This window comes from Hyla sarda, chromosome 3 (assembly GCF_029499605.1).
Source record: "Hyla sarda isolate aHylSar1 chromosome 3, aHylSar1.hap1, whole genome shotgun sequence".
NCBI lineage: Eukaryota > Metazoa > Chordata > Amphibia > Anura > Hylidae > Hyla > Hyla sarda.
Window position 1 is genome coordinate 51028241 of NC_079191.1, and position 20261 is coordinate 51048501.

Genomic DNA, 20261 nt, shown 5'->3' on the forward strand with positions numbered 1-20261 from the left:
AAATCCCCATAGCAAACCTCTCCTGCTCTGGACACTTCCTGACATTGACAGAGGTGTCAGCAGAGAGCACTGTGGTCAGACGGAAAATAAATTCAAACCGAAAAGAACTTCCTGTGGAGCATACAGCAGCTGATAAGTACTGGAAGGATTAACATTTTTAAACAGAAGTAATTTACAAATCTACGTGGAGAAGCAGGAACGGAGAGGGCACACAAGAAGGTTACTTCACCTGTAGTAGAGATACAGCGTAGTATCGGTGGCCTACAACAACATCTCCTGCGGGGTGCACATACGAAATATATGAAGTATCAATAAATGCAATGAAGAAAGCACGTACGTGCACTCACCGCTCAGCGGAGACAGCTTGGTGTGGGGGTCCGGTTCACGGAATGCTGGGTCGTAGCGCTCGAAGGCTACGCCGTTTTTTTCACACGTGAATGCGTGCTTCTTCCGGCCTATAAGTGAAACAGCCGGCGTAGCCTTCGAGCGCCCTTCTACCTGCGCCGATGCTGAGACCCAGCTTTCCGTGATCCGGACCCCCACACCGAGCTGTCTCCGCTGAGCGGTGAGTGCATGTATGTGCTTTCTTCATTGCATTTAATTTACAAATCTGTTTAAATTTCTGGCACCAGTTGATTTAAAAAAAAAAAAAAAATTATAGTTTTCCACCGGAGTACCCCTTTAACACGTTATAATGTTTTGTGATGAGAATAATCTGTAGGGACTGTTACTTTGAAAGGTTGTGCTGACATTAACATATCTCTTATTCACAGTATTGGAGATAAGCGCAAGATCCCCTCTAAATGGAGCAGTGGGCCTCCGTTTCCCTACAGTTACTATTCTCCTCCATCCAGTCTCTGGGTTTCCTCTCTTCTTCCTGCTTCCGAGATGAATGCTTGGAACAGGACCTGCCGACTTGGCCAGTGATTGGCTGAGCAGGCAGGTCCTGCACCCAACGTTTGTCTCGTAAGCAGGAAGAGGAGAAAAGATTAGAGGACCGGACAGTGGCGAATGTTTTTTTTCTTCTTCCCCCTCACCCCACCACCATAGTTTTTTCGGAATACCCCTTTCATTTTCCATGTCACTATCTATAGTAAAAAAAACAAATCCTGAAATCTTGCAGTTTTCACCCTGACCACTGAGCCTGACATTTGTAGACTCGCCACTATCATCACAGGATCACAATGTTAGGTAACCCCACTATTATAAAGCCTAGACTAGTGTTTCCCAACCAATGTGCCTCCAGCTGTTGCAAAACTACAACTCCCAGCATGCCCGGACAGCCAACGGCTGTCCGGGCATGCTGGGAGTTGTAGTTTTGCAACAGCTGGAGGCACACTGGTTGGGAGACACTGGCCTAGACCTTTCTTTTATTTGTAATCAGACAAAAGGGGTACTCCGGTGGAAAAAAAAATGTCTTAAATCAACTGGTGCCAGAAAGTTAAACGGATTTGTAAATGACTTCTATTAAAAAAATCTTTACCCTTCCAGTACTTTTTAGCAGCTGTATGCTACAGAGGAAATGCTTTTCTTTTTGAATTTCTTTTTTGTCTTGTCCACAGTGCTCTCTGCTGACACCTGATGCCCGTATCCGGAACTGTCCAGAGCAGGAGAAAATCCCCATTGCAAACCTACGCTACTCTGGACAGTTCCTAACATAGACAGAGGTGTCAGCAGAGAGCACTGTGGACAAGACAAAAAAGAAATTCAAAAAGAAAAGAACTTCCTCTGTAGCATACAGCTGCTAAAAAGTACTGGAAGGGTAAAGATTTTTTAATAGAAGTCATTTACAAATCTGTTTAACTTTCTGGCACCAGTTGATTTAAAAAAAAAATAAAAAAAATGTTTTCCACCGGAGTACTCCTTTAATGCTTTTTCTTGACTTTTATAGGAAAATACCAGGCTCGCGCATTGATTGAAAGTATGTACTCGCCAGCGGACTACCTAAAGGAAATAAACTATGAACTGACAAGTGGGAAGGCCGAGTCCCTACGAGCGTTCTTCAGCAGCTTCTGCCCAGGTATTATTATACTGTGTAAGACGAAGGGCCCATGCACAGTCCCCGATCGGGGGTTATTTTGCGCAGAATTTGTGTCACAAATTAACCCCTGCAAATCAAAGTCCCATTCACAATGGACTTTTTTTCCGGCAGATTTCCGCTGAAAGAATTAAAAAAAGAATGTTCATTCTTTTGGCAGAATTCAGATCCACGTCAAAAGTTCCGCTACAGAACTTACATGGAAAGCACTGAGCAGCAGAATCCCATTGAGATTAAAGAGATATTCCAGGAAAACACTTTTTTTTTTTTTTATATCAACTGGCTCCAGAAAGTTAAACAGATTTGTAAATGACTTCTATTAAAAAATCTTAATCCTTTCAATAATTATCAGCTGCTGAAGTTGAGTTGTTGTTTTCTGTCTGGCAACCGTGCTCTCTGCTGACATCTCTGCTTGTCTCGGGAACTGCACAGAGTAGAAGAGGTTTGCTTTGAGGATTTGCTTCTAAACTGGGCGGTTCCCGAGACACGTGTCATCAGAGAGCACTTCAACTCAACTTCATCAGCTCATAAGTACTGAAAGGATTTAAGATTTTTTAATAGAAGTAATTTACAAATCTGTTTAACTTTCTGGAGCCAGTTGGTATATATAAAAAAAAAAGTGTTTTCCTGGAATACCCCTTTAATCTCAATGGGATTCTGCTGCTCAGTGCTTTCCATGTAAGTTCTGTAGCGGAAATTTTTATAGGATTCTGCTGCAGACGTATTTAACTACTTAATTCTGTGTGGAATATCCTTAGGGTCTATTCACACAGCAGAATTTACACACCAATTCTGCTTCCTTGGGTGGTTTCTGGCTTGTACGGATTATGTGCGGAATTATGTGCGGAATTCCGCATACGGAAATTCAGAAGTGTGAATGGGAGTGCGGAATCCCATAGAAGTCTTTTGGGCTTTCATTTAAAGGGGTACTCAGGTGGAAAACTTTATTTTTTTATTTTTTAAATCAACTTGTGCCAGGAAGTTAAACAGATTTGTAAATTACTTCTATTAAAAAATTCTTAATCCTTCCAGTACTTATTAGCGGCTGTATGCTACAGAGGAAATTCTTTCCTTTTTGGATTTCTTTTCTGTCACGACCCCAGTGCTCTCTGTTGACACCTCTGTCCATTTTAGGAACTGTCCAGAGCAGCATATGTTTGCTATGGGGAATTGTTCCTACTCTGGACAGTTCCTGACATGGACAGAGGTGTCAGCAGAGAGCACTGTGGTCGTGACAGAAAAGAAGTCCAAAAAGAAAAGAATTTCCTCTGTAGTATACCGCCGCTAATAAGTACTGAAAGGATTAAGATTTTTTTTAATAGAAGTAATTTAAAAATCTGTTTAACTTTCTGGCACCCGTTGATTTTTTAAATAAAGTTTTCCACCGGAGTACCCCTTTAAGGCAGAATTCCGCAAGCAGAAATTCTGCCGTGTGAATAGACCCTTAGGGGCTATTTACACGGCAGAATTTCCGCCGACGGAATTCCGCCTGAAATGAAAGCTCATACACTTGTATGGGATTCCGCACGCCCGTTGACCCTTCGGAATTGCCGCAAGCGGCAATTCCGAAGTGTCAACGGGCGTGCGGAATCCCATACAAGTGTATGGGCTTTCATAACTCCGCCGGCGGAAATTCTACAGCTGCTGTGCGGTTGTAATGTTAAGAGTTGACTCTTATGCATTATCATTATATGAGGCTTATATCATGTATCTGATCTGTTTCAATAGATGGAGACATTGACGTCCTATTGGATAAATACCATCAGGAAAGCCACAGCCTCATTTCTTCAACACCAAAGAAGACAACTGGGGAGACCAGGCCCGCTGCATGCTCTAGTGAGTCTTCAGAACACTTGTCTGGATATACACTGATCAGCCATAACACAGGAATATGGGGTGTGATGAGAGGTGTATGGGGCAGATGTTGTAGCCCAGGGGCAGATGGTATTAACTTCTAAATGTTCGTGACGCCAGGGCGTGGTTTTACCGACAACCACCCGAACTGTAGCACCGCTAGTCCTAGTTAAATGCAATGCAGTGCAAATAAGAGTCCAAGGCCAGGTCAGGGTTAACGGTAGCTTTACCGGGGGTAGACAGATGGTTCAGTCTATACAGTTCAGCCAGGATCCCAGAGAGATGACCAGTAATACAGGGGATCTCGCAGCTTGCTGGGACTTGCAGTGACTTTGATAGACTTTAGGACAGCCACGCTGAATATAATAGACTTGACTGAAGATAGTGACAGCAGACAGAGATGACTTGACTTACTGACTTGTGGCTGTAATTTAGGCTTGAGGCCTCCAGATGTGCTGGACACTGTCTCTGAGACGTCTGGACTGGACTTGACCTCAGGATCTAAGAGCAATGAATGATCAAAGAGAACGATTGCAGCTCCTCTGTTCCTTATAAAGGGGGCTGAGCAAGGAGCCCATAGGCTAGCTGCGGGTCATCTGGTGCTCTCTGGGTAACAAAACATGTGATTTTAAGATGTGACAAACATTATCATGTGACTAACAACCATGTGACCATATCAAAGGTCCTTTACATTCAATGTACAACAAATTACATTATGGGGGAACACTGCAGGTGAGCCCTGGAGACGTGTAGGGACTCAACCTGACAGGACTGTGGAATGATATCCCGTACTGGGACTTCACAAATAACATGGATCATCTCTTGACATTTTCTCCTTAAAATGGGTGGGATATATTAAGCAGCAAGTAAACAGTCAGTTCTTGAAGGAAATGTGCAAGGATTTGAGTGGCTTTAACAAGGGAAAATTCAGATGACCACTGGGTTAAAGCATCTCCACAATGACTGGTCTTGTAGGGGTGTATTTAGAATGCAGAGGTTAGTACCTACCAAAAGTAACCCAAAGAAGGACAATTGGTGAACTGGTGATAGGGTCATGGGGGCTTAAAGGTGTACTCCACCCCTAGACATCTTATCCCCTATCCAAAGGATAGGGGCTAAGATGTCTGATCGCGGGGGTCCCGCTGCTGGGGACCTCCACAATATAGCATGCGGCATCCACCTATTTCTGCTCCGGAAGCGCTGGAGGGTTTGGGTCCCGACCACCAGAATGGAAGGCCGTAACATCACGACTCCGCCCCCGTATGACATCACGCTCCGTCCCCTCAATGCAAGTCTATGGGAGGGGGCGTGACGGCCGTCTGAGAAACATTACAAAAGAGGCAAATTACCTTTCAAATTCCTCAGATCTCAGTCTGATTCAGCATCCATGGAATGTGCTGGAAAAACAAGTCTCATCCATGGAGGCCACAACTCACCAACAGGAATTACAGGCTCTCCTGCCACCATCTTGGTGCCGATACCACAGGACACCTTCTGCAGTTTAGGCCTTGAGGAGTCAGAGCTATTTTAGCTGCACAAGGAGAGGGGTTACTGTTATGGCTGATCGGTGCGGAAGTTACTATAGTCATTTATGTTTAATAATTCCATTAACATTGTACTGAAAATTGTTGCAGGATTTTAATGCAGAATCTACATTAAAAAAAAACAAGACAAACCTTCCTCCACTGAACCCGCTTGAATTGCATTTTAATTGACTTAATACTGTTCTGTACCGATGGTACAATTATCAATAATAAAAGATAACAACATGACATAAGCTTATAATAACAATGCTGCGTTTTTATCATTTTGCCACCAGATGGCACAAGCGCGCTGTAAACAACTATACAGAAACTACACTACTTGTGTTATTTTCCTAAGTTTTCTAACAGTTTGATACATTGGAGGAAATGTACTAATGCTGACCAGGGTTTCCCTACTAGAGTGTGTGGACAGCTGTTGCAGAACTACAACTCCCAGCATGTGTGGACAGCTGTTAGCCACAGGTTGGACACCTAGGCTCTAGCCTACCAGTGTACCTCCAGCTGTTACAAAACTACAACTCCTAGCATTCCCTGACAACCTTGTCGGATGAGATGCACTTTATTGTTCTTTTGTGGCGCGCTATGCATAATAAATGCATATCAATTGCTGTACGCCACAATTCTAGCATATGTGTAGCCAAGATGATGTCTTAAAGGGGTAGTCCAGTGGTGAAAAACTTATCCCCTATCCTAAGGATAGGGGATAAGTTTGAGATCGCGGGGGGTCCGACCGCTGGGGCCCCTGCGATCTCTCTGTACAGGGCCCCGGCTCTCCGCCGAGATAGCGGGTGTCGACCCCCGCACGAGGCGGCGGCCGACACGCCCCCTCAATACATCTCTATGGCAGAGCCGGAGACGCTTCGGCTCTGCCATAGAGTTGTATTGAGGGGGCGTGTCGGCCGCCGCCCCGTGCGGAGGTCGACACGCCCCCTTCCCGCGGGCTGTCGGGGCTCCGTACAGGAGATCGCAGGGGGCCCCAGCGGTCGGACCCCCCGCGATCTGCAACTTATCCCCTATCCTTAGGATAGGGGATAAGTTGCTCACCACTGAATCACCACTGGACTACTGCTTTAACAGCTATAGTAAATCTGGGTCTTTGTATTTCTGTAACACCCTAAGGCTATGTTCACCTGGCTAAATTTCCAAACGGAATCCGGTGGACAAATTCAGCTTGGAAATTCTGTTGCCGCAGAGTTCACTTGCTTGCAACAGGACCATGCATACTGCGGAATTCATTTTAATTCTTCCTGTGCAATACGTTTGGAAATGCACTGACACCTATGGAGATGGCGCATTTCTGTGCGGTCCTAGCACCAGCACGTTCTGCCAGCACCTGCTGCGCTTTACAGGTGGACATTCCACTATGTGAACATACCCTAAGACAGTGTTTCCCAACCAGTGTGCCTCCAGCTGTTGCAAAACTACAACTCCCAGCCAGCCCTGACAGCCAAAGGCTGACCTATGGACCACAAGTCGTGATCAGTGGACCCCATTGACTTACCATGGGTTAAGTCACAATGTCTGTAGTTCTTCTACAATAAAAGCTTTACAGGCAGCGCTATTCCTCCTATCAAATCTGCCGGAATTGTCTACAAAGCCTCCAAATAGAGAATCCAAATGCAAGTTTGAACAAAGTCTGTTGCTCTCTCCTTTATAAAAGTTATTATAATAACTCATTTATAAACAATGCTAATAATATTAATATAATAATTATTAATAATACTATTAATGATGATAATAATAATAAATTATTATAATTAGTTTTGCCTCTCCTTTCTCCTGACGTGCAGGCTATAACATAGAGTGGCACCATCTGCGTCCCTCTCAGCTGGCGGTGGCCCAGAAGCTGTTGTCTCACGTGTGCTCTATCGCAGACTCCAGCACCCAGAACCTTGACCTGGGATCTTTCGAGAAAGTAGATTTTCTTATTTGTGTTCCTCCTTCTGAAGTCACTTACCAGCAAACCCTGTCTCATGTCTGGAGTTCAGGTATGGAATCATTTTAAATTAGTTCTCCGAAGAAAGAAAAACTTGTTTTTTTTTTTATAAAATAGTGCCTGAAAGATATACAGATTTGTAAATCACTTATATCTAAAAATCTTAAAGGGGTACTCCCGTGGAAAACTTTTTTTTTTTAAATCAACTGGTGCCAGAAAGTTAAACAGATTTGTAAATTACTTCTATAAAAAATTCTTAATCCTTCCAGTACTTTTTAGGGGCTGTATACTAAAGAGATTTCCAAAAAAGAAATGCATTTCCTCTGATGTCATGACCACAGTGCTCTCTGCTGACCTCTGCTGTCCATTTTAGGAACTGTCCAGAGTAGGAGAAAATCCCCATAGCAAACATATGCTGCTCTGGACAGTTCCTAAAATGGACATCAGAGGTCAGCAGAGAGCACTGTGGTCATGACATCAGAGGAAATTAGTTTCTTTTTTGGATTTCTCTTTAGTATACAGCCCCTAAAAAGTACTGGAAGGATTAAGATTTTTTTAATAGAAGTGATTTACAAATCTGTTTAACTTTCTGGCACCAGTTGATAAAAAAAAAAAAAAAAGTTTTCTACGGGAGTACCCCTTTAAAGGAGAACTGTAGTGCAAAATAACTTATCCCCTATCCAAAGGATAGGGGATAAGTTATGGATCGTGGGGGGGATCCGACTGCTGGGACTCCTCCGCAATATCCTGTACAGGGTCTCGGCAGTCGGGAGGAAGGGGGCGTGTTTGTCCCCAGCATGACGCGACGTCCAACACGCCCTCCCATGTACACCATAGAGATACATGGAGGGGGCGCGTCAGCCGCCGCATCATGTGGGGACAAAACGCTCCTATCATGCAGACTGCCGGGACCCCGTTCAGGCAATTGCGGGGGCTCCCAGCGGTCGGATAGGGGATAAGTTATTTTGCACTACAGTATTTCTTTAATTCTTCCATACAGCTGTATGAACTGAAGAAAGTTGTGTAGTTCTTTCCAGTCTGACCACAGTGCTCTCTGCTGCCACCTCTGTCAGGAACTGTCCAGAGCAGGATAGGTTTGCTATGGGGATTTGCTCCTACTCTGGATAGTTCCTGACATGGACAGAAATGTCAGCAGAGAGCACTGTGGTCAGACTGGAAAGAACTACACAACTTTCTCCAGAGCATACAGCAGCACATATGGAAAAAGGAGAGGGCCGACTTAGTTATGTACTAGGTATATCTGTTCTGTGGAACCCTCACACTGGGTCTGTTGGTCACGACTTGTAACCCTTTGAGCATTTTTCCCAACCGGTATTCCTCCAGCCGTTGCAAAACTACAACTCCCAGCATGCCCGGACAGCCAAAGGCTGTCCGGGCATGCTGGGAATTGTAGTATTGCAACTGTCTGAAGCACTCTGGTTGGGAAATAATGCTCTAAGGGTTACAAGTTGAGACCAACGGACCCCATTGAATTACCATGGGGTCCATTGGCTTTTAGAAACAATTCATTGCTCTTTGTTTCTGACATTTTTTTATTAGCATGATGGTCACTAGGCCCATTTACCATAACATTGCCTAAGCTTTTTAGTATTCTTATATGTTTATGACTGCCAAGTGTCATACTATTTGACCACCCATGCACATCTGGGCAGAAAGGACATGCTGGGCCCTGTTGTTCCACATGACCTGGACTACAGCCCTGGCATGCTGCCATCTCTAGCTGACCAGTTAGGGTACGTTCACACCACGGAATTGCCGCGGAATTTCCGGGCGGAATTCAGCGGGCGCAATTCTGCGGTGTGAACGTTAACATTAGTGTGAACGGGTTTCCGCGAGACCCGTTCACACTGCGAAATTTCAGCGGCGGACATTTCCGCCGCTGAAAGTGTTCCGCGCAAAGAAAGAACATGTTCATTCTTTGTGCGGAATCCGCGAGCGGACCATAGCCGTCAATGTTGACGGCTCAGTGCCCCTCGGCCCTAGCGCCGAAGCACGTTCGGCGGCGGCCGCCAGGCGGAATCTCCGCTCGCGGAATTCAGCCGCGAGAATTCCGTAGTGTGAACGTACCCTTACTGTTTGTTCTATAGAATTCAGCGATAGTGGTTGATCCTTAATGATCCCTCGTTTATAGATGCTGTCAGCGGTAACATGTCACGTCCTTGTCACGTATACAGGTGTCCTGCTGGAACTGGGCTTAGAGAAGGATCAGCTGACTAGACAGTCCTTGGAGCAATATGTCATAAAAATCGATCCTGACGCCCCCAGGAAATTCAAGTTGTTTCTTCAAAAAGCCATGCAAAATCCACACACGCTGTTCGTCCTGGTTCATGACCACGCGCACTGGGATCTTACCAGGTGATATGTCTTTTATATGTGTGTCAATGAGTTGTATGTTGAAACCATTGTATGTTGGATCCATAACTCTATGGAAAACTGTTAATTGGTTCTGAAGCACCAAAAATAGAAAAAGTTGAGGATTAAAGTAGAATAAGTAGATAACTAATACAGATAAAGCAAATCCTTACATATAAAAGTAATAAAGATCTGCTGGGAGCTGTAATCACTGTATATGTAGAGGACAGGAGCTTCTTCAGGGTCCTGTACAGTACACAGTGTCCTAAAAAAGTACCATGGAGCCGCCCCCACCTGGTGTCCAAAGGAGCAGCTAACCCTGGTACAGGTAAAGAGTACAGAACATGTAATTCCTCCCTGTACTGTAGGGGGCTCTACCAGACACCAGTCAGTGCATGCACTTCAGTAATAAAGGGGTTTTACCAGTAAAATGCCCATTCTGATTGGCCAGATCTTCCAGCCATTGACACTAGAAATGGGCAAATTTTTCTAAAATTTAATTCAGCCGATTCGCCGAATTTTCCAAAAAAAATTGGTTAGATCTGCATGTATTTGTGGCGAATTGCTATTAAAAACTGCTATTTCTGGGCTACAGAGAGCCTCAATAGGGGTGTAGAACACTTTATCTTTCCGTAACACGCATAGGGAGTGTATGATTGCAACAGAAAATAGCGTACTCTCTCTCTCTGACCTGTCCCTGCCTGCACTATGGTTGCTTTGAATGGGGAGTGCTTCCTGTGATGATCTCAATTGGCAGACTATGAAATGACTTCTAAACTCTCCCTGTCTGCCTGCCTGCAGTGATGCGGGCTTGAGGTCAATGGATTTCCCCTGTGCTGATCTGTATTGTCAGTAACGCTGATTAGTGACCACACGGTGTCTGCTCTCTCTCTAACCAGAACGAATGCGGGCTTGAGGTGAATGGATTCGCCACAGTAAAGATCTGTATTGTCAGTAACGGTGATTAGTGTGCACACACAGTCTCTGCTCTCTCAGCAGGACACCCTGTGGTCAGCATATTATTAGGGATCGCTACTATCAGAAAAGCTCTGTCCAAAGTGGAGAATCCCATTAGATTTTTGACATACTGTACATCATAAATATTATACACGTGTGTAAAGCAGCAGCAGTTATCATTACAATATATAACTACACACACACACACACACACATATATACACATATATATATATATATATATATATATATATATGGTCTATATATATATATATATATATATATATATGGTCTATATATATATATATATATATATATATATATATATATATATATAGATAAAATTTCTATAAACTTTAAACGAATTATTCAGGATTAGAAAAACAGGGCGAATTTTTTTTTTTCTAAAACAGTGCCACACCTGTCCTCAGGTTGCATGTGGTATTGCAGCTCAGTTCCATTAAAAGTAAATGGACCCAAGTTGTAACACCACACACAACCTGAGGACAGGTGTGGCACTGTTTTGGGGAAAATAAAAGGTTGCTCACTTTTTCTATTCCTGATTAACCCCTATGCACTCTCTACAGACCAGATGGCTTTTCTGAATACTAGGAAACAGCCTGTATGTGCGGAGAATATTCACACATGCTTATGACGGGATTCGAACCTTTGCTTTTCTTCATTTTTTTATACACTGTAATAAGAGTTTTATATTTAGGGTCAGGAAAACATTAACATTGGGAATCAGAAGGTTTTTTGATCCAATTACTCTGTACCCCCTTGAGTGCCCTCGCTGTCGTCACTAAGGAGTCTTCAGGGGCCTCGAGCACGTTCCGTATTATAGTCATATGGATGCGATATGCCATGGTGCTTTTCTATATTGGATTTATCTATACTGAGTGTTTTCTTCCCAGGTAAATGCTGACTCTCAATCAATAGTCTTACGCTCGTGTGTCTTTTTCTCAGCAGCTCCTTATACACTCCCCATCCTCAGAAGGACACCTCCTTCGGACTGGTTGACCGGTTGTTGAACTGCAGGGAATTGAGAGATGCGCCCAATATATTACATCTGCATGTGACATCTTGCCCCTACGCCCTGCAAACCCAGAACACCCGTATCAGCCCTTACAATGAGATCCATTGGCCTTCATCATACAGCCATGTAGGTATTGTAATATAGGGACTGTTGTGTGTTACATACGGGGTGTTGATAACAAGGATATCAGGGATCGATATGCAAAATATAGATGTATGGAAGACCCATATGTGGTAATGGGTGCCCCAAGTACAGTGGTCTCCAAATTGTGGACCTCCAGATGTTGCAAAACTACAATTCCTAGCATGCCCGGACAGCCAACGGCTGTCTGGGCATGCTGGGAGTTGTAGTTTTGCAACATCTAGAGCAGTGTTCTTCAACCTGTGGACCTCCAGATGTTGCAAAACTACAGCTCCCAGCATGCCCGGACAGCCGTTGGCTGTCCGGGCATGCTGGGAGTTGTAGTTTTGCAACATCTGGAGGTCCGCAGGTTGATCTAAAGGTTCACAGTTTGGAGACCACTGTATTAGTAGATCAACCCATTAGGAGAACCCAAAATGCCAATTCACTTCTGTAATATTTGTATAATTTAGCAAAAAAGTTAAACAAAGATAGATTAAGTTCCCCTTGTCATTTAAAAAAAACTTTCGACATGTCACAGAGATATGTGAAAAGTTTTGACTGGCCGAGGTCAGGGTCATGAGAATGAGTCGGGAGAAGCACGCGGCTGTGCCCTTCACTCCCCAGCTTGCTGTCGAACTCCATTCAGTATTGCGGCTCAGTTCCATTGAAGTGACTGTTTTTGTAAATATGATGTCTGATTTTGCCTATAGTCACCAATTTCAGCTCCGCAATAATTTTACCAGAGTTTGTTAGGGTATGACATTTCTGATTTGGTTGCTATGGGCAAAACCAAGCAGTTTCGGGTTTCAGACAGATAAAAAAAAATTTGGGCCGCATGTCCCCGCCGCTCTGGCCCGTCAGTTTGCCGCTCCTCTGCTGCTGTATCACTCCGTCGCGGTCATTACGTCGCCGCTTACGCCGCCCCTATTGGACAACGGGCGGCGTGAGCGGCGACGTGATGATGGCGACGGAGAATGACAGCGCAGTGCAGCAGCGACAGAGGAGCGGCGAACTGACAGGAAATGTGAGTATAATTCAACGGGGAACATGGGGCACATTAAATGGCTATCCGGCGGCAGCTGAAGCAGTAGGCACTGCAGGATAGCCATTTTTGCGATGGCTCAGACACACAGAAGCATACGATGCCAAATGTGGCAAAAAACTACTTAAATTATGTATATATATATATATATATATATATAATATATATATATATATATATATATATATATATATATACTCAGCATAACTCCACAAAGCACCCCAGCTGGTTTGTTTCAATATCAGACCCCCATAGCCCCCATAAACTGCCTTTGAAAATCCTGCTGCATGACCAAAAAAACTACACACACTGGGCTTGTTTTCTGTGGGAGCTGCAGGGAGGGGCTGCTCTGAGAGTAAGCAGTGAGGGGGTTGTGCTGCCCTCCAGACAATCAGGGAGACTCCCACACAAAACACTGAAGTTGTCAGCTCTCTGAGCTGCGGAGAAGGGAGTGTGAAGTGTCATCTACAGTAAACTAGTCATCAGTGTGCCTGAAGGAAAAGCTAACAGATACAGTGTATGTGCTCAGCAAAGATTACACTTCACATTGCAAAGTTATCATGTACAGCTATATCAAGGTAATTTCATTTGGCTGGAGTTCTCCTTTAAGTTATTATGCTATTAAAAGGCATTTGCCCCTTCAGATGTCCCCTACTAATTTATATGCAATGGGATAGATTTACAATGCTCCAATTTTATCACAGTGACTGGTTGGCTTATACCAACTGTTAGCTGACCTGTATTACACCAAAGGTTTGTCACCTTAAAGGAAAACTGTCAGCAAAGTCGCCCGCACTAACCACTGGTACTGGCTGGTAGTGCGGGTGATGCTGATTAAAATGCTGCCTCCCATGCCCGGTTACTGTGACGTCTCAGCTCTCGGCCCGCTCATACATATTCATAAAATCCCCTCCGCTCCCCCGCTCTGTATATACTCCTACTGTACATGTGCCAATGATCTAAGATGGCCACGGCACATGCGCAATAGGAGTAAATACAGAGTGGGGGGAGCAGAGGGGATTTTATGAACATGTACTGTATGTGCGGGCCGAGGTATGAGATCTCTCAGTGCCCGAGGCCGCCATCGTAACTCTGCCCATGCCACTGATTTAAAGTTTGTCTGACAATTTAGGAAATAGTCAGATGGGCGTGAACTTCATTTTAATAAAGGGAGTGATCAAGTGATGGGCAGGAGTATACAGTCAGGGGGCGTGTTTTACGTATACGCCTTTCAATGTACAACTTTCACACCCCCTGACTGTATAATCCTGCCCATCTCCCGATTATTAAAATTAAGTTCATGCCTATCTGACTGATTCCCTGAATGGTCAGACAAACTCTAAACCCTCATATCTAAGGAAAGAAATCAATAAACTGTACAAAGGTGCATGATCAGGGCAGCCTCATCTATCTTTTTTGTGGATTGGCTACAGGTCCTCTTTAAAGTGGTACTGCACCCCTAGACATCTTATCCGCTATCCAAAGAATAGGGTATAAGATGTCTGATCGCGGGGGATCTCATCGCCGGATGACTAGCGATGCGGCACCGGAGGCTCGTTACGTCATGGTCACGCCCCCTCTCAATTCAAGTCTATGGGATGGGGCATGAAGTCTGCCACGCCCCCTACCATAGACTTGCAGGAGGGGGATAAGATGTCTAGGGGGCGGAGTACCCCTTTAAGGCCACATGCCTTTTTTTACTTCCTGCTGAAAAGTAGGAATAAAGAAAAATGCTATTCGGGCTGGATGGAATGCTTTCACCATAAACTTTTAGGCCTAAAATTGCCCAATATTGAATCTATTAAAGGCGTTATCCAGCGTTGGAAAAATGATCAGTTTTTGTTTTTAGTCAGATGGATAAATCTGGGCCATTATATCTGTATGAGGAGGAAACTATTGTGTCATCTTGCGTGTTTTGCTCGTTGTCTTGTCTGTCTCTAAGTTAATTCGATGCGTTATCTCCTGCAGGGGACGGAACTGTACCATGAAAACAGGAAGTACTTTGGCCTATCGCAGTACATTGAATCCACGCTGTCTGGGCACAGTCTGCCACTGCTGCGTCATGACAGTTCCTTTGAAGCCATTGTGTTGGCATTAGGAAAAAGGTCAGAGAATCTGCGATTAAAGGGAACCGGAAAATGACCTATTGTTAACAACACATTGTTAAGACGAATTTAAACCGCTGGTATTGCTATTGTGGTGATATTTCCCAACCAGGGTGCCTCCAGCTGTTGCAAAACTACAACTCCCAACATGCCCGGACAGCCGTTGGCTGTCCGGGCATGCTGGGAGTTGTAGTTTTGCCACAGCTGGAGGCACCTTGGTTGGAAATATACCCTGCTATGTAATGAAAACAAGGTAAGGACCAGCTCACCCCGCCCCGGACAGCAGAGCACGGATCCAGGTGCTGGACGGCACCAGCCAATGACAGGAAAATGAAGGAGAACGGATCCAGCTCAATGCAGGTAAAATCAAATTTAATCCATAGGACAAGGAAGGAACAAGTAACGCGTTTCAAGCGCTACGCGCGCTCTTAGTCATACCCTAAGTATGACTAAGAGCGCGCATAGCGCTTGAAACGCGTTACTTGTTCCTTCCTTGTCCTATGGATTAAATTTGATTTTACCTGCATTGAGCTGGATCCGTTCTCCTTCATTTTCCTTCTATGTAATGAGGAACGTCGTCAGGGAAAACATTTTTAGATTCAATATACAAATTAGCTATTGCGTGACTGTATCTCTAGGAGCACCACTATACTCACCCTACCTTCATATCTCCTCCTATAGCCACGCCTGACCTAGAAGGATGAGAAGTAGGAGATGGGAGGGTGTCCAGACGGGTATAGTGGGGCCCCTAGACACGCCCCAGTGCACCAACCAAAGAGCTCATTTGCATAAAGCTGACATAACTGTTTTCCCCTAACAATGACGCAGCACGTCAAGATACTAAAGGTAGCGGTCATTACAAAATAACTTTTTCTAATCACTAATACCAGCAGTTTAATTTTGTCAAAGCTGGTGGAAGCCTCCCATTAAGCATATCTCTAAAGGGAAACTGACAGGCTGTTCACCAACACTAAACCCAATACACTGGGTTATAGTGGGGGTGAACAGGAGTAGAATGAGGGGTCACTTATAGAAATCGGTCCAGCAGTTTTAAAGATATGTCCTCTTGTTGCTGGATTGCAGATCAGGTTTGCTGCGCACTGGAGGCGGGAGCCGGCACATCATGCTCCCCTGCCTCCAGCTCTGTATACTGCACAATTCCCATCATATAAGTATTCATTATTCTTTATTCTCACGTCATAGTGAATGAGAGACTGTGGTCATGTGAGCGCTCTGCTATTGTGGCAGGAGAGCAGAGCGCTCACGTGACCACAGGCTCTCATGTCAGTAGGATGTGAGAATAAAGAATAATGAATATTCAGAAGCTCGGCGAACATTGCGCAGTATACAGAGCTCGAGGCAGGGGAGCATGACGAGCCGGCTCCCACCTCCATTGCGCAGCAAACTTCTTCTGCATTCCAGCAACTCGGGCCATATCTTTAAAACTACTGGACCGATTTCTGTTATACCTCATTCTACTTCTATTCACCCACGCTATAACACAGTGTTTAGTGTGGGTGAACAGCCTGTCAGTTTCAGTTTGCACCAAAAAGCTGACCTACACCCCTTGTGCCAGATTTATTATATGTTTTAGATACTTTATGTACCTAACTAGAAAAGAGTATAGAAAAGGGGGCATGGTTTAAAGGATTCTTTACATTTGCTGGAATATTTCCACCATGTGGTGTCAACCAAAAAGATGTCTAAGGCTAAAAGATGTCTAAGGCTATGTTCACACAGGCAGGTTAGGAGCGTGTCTCCCGCTGCTAGTTTGAGCCGCTTCGGGTGTTTCAAGGAATTTCCACACCGGAAAATCTTCAGCAGATTACATAGACCTCAATGGGATCTGCTGTGGAAATTGGCCGCGGAACACACTCAGCGGCTCAAAGACGCAGCGGGAAACATGCTTGTAACCCGCCCATGTAAACATACCCTTAGGAAGAGAAAAGTGTCTTATATGTCTTACACCAAATCTGTTTCACAGTGTGCACCATTGTGAGAAGTTTGTTGGATCTTCTGCCTGCCTGGTTCACTTTTATGCAAAGTTTAGGATGGTAATAATAAGTCATGCCCAAAGTGTCTTCTACACCATTTTTACATTACCTTTGTTTTCCTTACTAGGTTTCCTAAGCTTCACAGTGCTGTGATTCGGACATTCCTTCTCGTACAGCACTACTCCTCAGCCATGATGGCCATCTGTGGACTCTCCCAGATGAAGAGCTATACCTCAGTGGAAACCCTTGAGATTATTCAAAACCTCCTGAATTCACCCAAACAGTGTGCCAGTGGGCATGGGCTTATGGTCCTCTTGAGGATCCCTTGCATTCAGTTGGCCACTTTGGCTTATGAACGTCTCTGCCATATTAGAGAGCGACTGGGCTTACAAAACCGTTTTGAAGTCATACTGGGGACGGCCAACTCAGCCATAACTATTGGGAAGCACTTTGTGGACCAGCTAAAGGTATAAAATGACTCCACCTGCATATTTCTAACATAGTTCTATCAAAACAAGGATAGTTATTTGTTGGCCTTAAAGGGGTACTCTGCCCCTAGACATCTTATCCCCTATCCAAAGGATAGGGGATAAGATGTCTGATCGCCGCGGTGCCGCTGCTTGGAAGCCCCGGGATCCCCGCTGCGGCACTGCGCTATCATTACAGCACAGAGCGAGTTTGCTCTGTGCATCAAGACGGGCGATACAGGGGACGGAGCTGCATGACGTCATGGCTCCGCCCCTCGTGACATCACGGCCCGTCCCCTTAATGCAAGTCTATGGCAGGGGGCGTGACGACCGCCGTGCCCCCTCCCATAGACTTGTATTGAAAGGGGCGGGCCGTGACGTCACGAGGGGCGGAGCCGTGATGTAACTATGCTCCGGCCCCTGTATTGCGCGTCATTACGTGCAGAGTGAACTCGCTCTGTGCTGTAATGATAGCGCAGTGCCGCAGCGGGGATCCTGAGGCTCCCCAGCAGCGGGACCGCGGCGATCTGACATCTTATCCCCTATCCTTTGGATAGGGGATAAGATGTCTAGGGGCGGAGTACCCCTTTAAAGGGATATTCCATTGGCCAGCATTCGGAAGTAAATGTTCTGAACGATGTTTTCGCGCTGCGGGGGTCGTCCACACCCTTGTGACATCATGGTCATGCCCCCTCAATGCAAGTCTATGGGAGGGGGCGTAATGGCCGCCACGCCCCCTCTCATAGACTTGCATATGATGTCTCGAGGGGCGTGGATGATCCCCGCAGCACAAAAACAGCGTTCGGAACATTTACTTCCGAACGCTGGCCAATGGAGTACCACTTTAAGATTTAAAGGGGTTATCCAGGAAAAACTTTTTTTTTATATATCAACTGGCTACAGAAAGTTAAACAGATTTGTAATTTACTTCTATTAAAGAATCTTAATCCTTTCAGTACTTCTGTGCTTCTGAAGTTAAGGTTGTTCTTTTCTGTCTAAGTGCTCTCTGATGACACGTGTCTCGGGAACCGCCCAGTTTAGAAGCAAATTCCCATAGCAAACCTCTTCTAAACTGGGCGGTTCCCGAGACACGTGTCATCAGAGAGCACTTAGACAGAAAAGAACAGTTGTTCCATGATCCATAGTATTAAAGGGTTATTCCAGGAAAAAACTTTTTTTTATATATCAACTGGTTCCAGAAAGTTAAACAGATTTGTAAATGACTTCTATTAAAAAATCTTAATCCTTTCAGTACTTCTGAGCTTCTGAAGTTAAGGTTGTTCTTTTCTGTCTAAGTAATCTCTGATGACACGTGTCTCGGGAACCGCCCAGTTTAGAAGCAAATTCCCATAGCAAACCTCTTCTAAACTGGGCGGTTCCCGAGACACGTGTCATCAGAGAGCACTTAGACAGAAAAGAACAACCTTAACTTCAGAAGCTCATAAGTACTGAAAGGATTAAGATTTTTTAATAGAAGTCATTTACAAATCTGTTTACCTTTCTGGAGCCAGTTGATATATATAGAAAAAGTTTTTTCCTGGAATACCCCTTTAAGTGGTTCTGTACAATAAAGCTATGTTGTTCAAAGAAGTAATCATTATATCTAATACTTGACAGGTCTGGCAAAAGAATGAGGAGAAAGACTGGCAGCCGCGGACGTACCTGGAGCTGGAAGGCCTTCCATGCATTCTGATTTGCAGTGGAACAGAACCTCTTGGGGAATCTTTGCCAAGGTGAGTCTGATACTTGCCTTGAAGCAATAAAAGTGATAAAAGTGCGCAGACATTATTGTTATAGCGTTCAGTAAAGGATCATGTTGCATAAAAGTACACAGTAGTAAAATGTGCCGGCTGACCACCTGGAAAACATGGGGGGGACATTCCGCACATTTCATTCACCTGGCGGGCGCTAAGACCGCTCAAAAAAGGGCAGTCTCATAGACGGCAATGCATTTCTGAGTGGAATTCGCAGAAAGAATAGTCAGTCTATTCTTTCTGTGGACGCTGGAATCAAAATGTTTCTGCCCCGGAAATTACGTTGGTGCACAGTGCGACAGAATCGCTTAGAAATCAATGGGACTCTGCTGCAGCGGAATGTCTGTGCGGAATATTCTGACAGAATTCCCCACAGACATTCCAATGTGTGAACATACCCTATTACTGATCATACTTGCCTTACCAAATCTTTTATGTTTGCCCATTCACAGTTTTTCCAAATTTGGACTGTATCTCTGACCAATGACAGCTTTTCACCTAGCAGCCATGATTTTCACCATTGTATCTCATTATTCATCAATGGATGTAAAATAACAAAATATTTTGGTTATTCCTTACGATTTCAGGTCTTTACGATACTGTGATCTCCGTCTAGTACAATTTCATACTTGGGAAAGGACAGCAATAGAACAAGAACTGGGATTTGCATCTTGCTTTCTTGATTCAGATGGATCTCAGGACAGAGGGCTGGGCAGGGATGTCCTGGACAGTGACCCAGAAAAACTAAGTAGCACCGACAATGAGGAGGAGGAGATGGGGATGGATGGTAAGACAATCAATTAAAAATTCTCAAAAAAACACAAAGGGTAACGTAGAAATATAGAATGTGTCGGCAGATAAGAACCATTTGGCCCATCTACTCTGCCCAATATTCTTAATACTATGATTAGTCCTGGTCCTATCTTATATGAAGGATAGTCTTATACCTATCTCTATCTTATATGAAGGATAGCCTTATACCTGTCTCTATCTTATATGAAGGATAGCCTTATACCTATCTCTATCTTATATGAAGGA

At 44.5% G+C, this 20261-nt stretch overlaps 1 protein-coding gene across 7 annotated transcripts in view; it reads left to right on the plus strand.

Moving 5' to 3' along the window:
- Window positions 1-20261, plus strand: part of GREB1 (growth regulating estrogen receptor binding 1) — a 197317-nt gene that overhangs the window by 128745 nt on the left and 48311 nt on the right. For 6 of the 7 annotated variants that reach the window (XM_056564205.1, XM_056564202.1, XM_056564208.1 and 3 more), the window contains exons 13-21: window positions 1892-2020; window positions 3767-3874; window positions 7227-7424; window positions 9568-9748; window positions 11669-11864; window positions 14872-15008; window positions 17130-17469; window positions 19087-19202; window positions 19811-20010. In XM_056564205.1, coding sequence (XP_056420180.1) covers window positions 1892-2020; window positions 3767-3874; window positions 7227-7424; window positions 9568-9748; window positions 11669-11864; window positions 14872-15008; window positions 17130-17469; window positions 19087-19202; window positions 19811-20010 — 1605 coding nt within the window. The remainder of the gene's footprint in view (window positions 1-1891; window positions 2021-3766; window positions 3875-7226; window positions 7425-9567; window positions 9749-11668; window positions 11865-14871; window positions 15009-17129; window positions 17470-19086; window positions 19203-19810; window positions 20011-20261) is intronic. The other variant, XM_056564207.1, reaches the window with a different exon arrangement.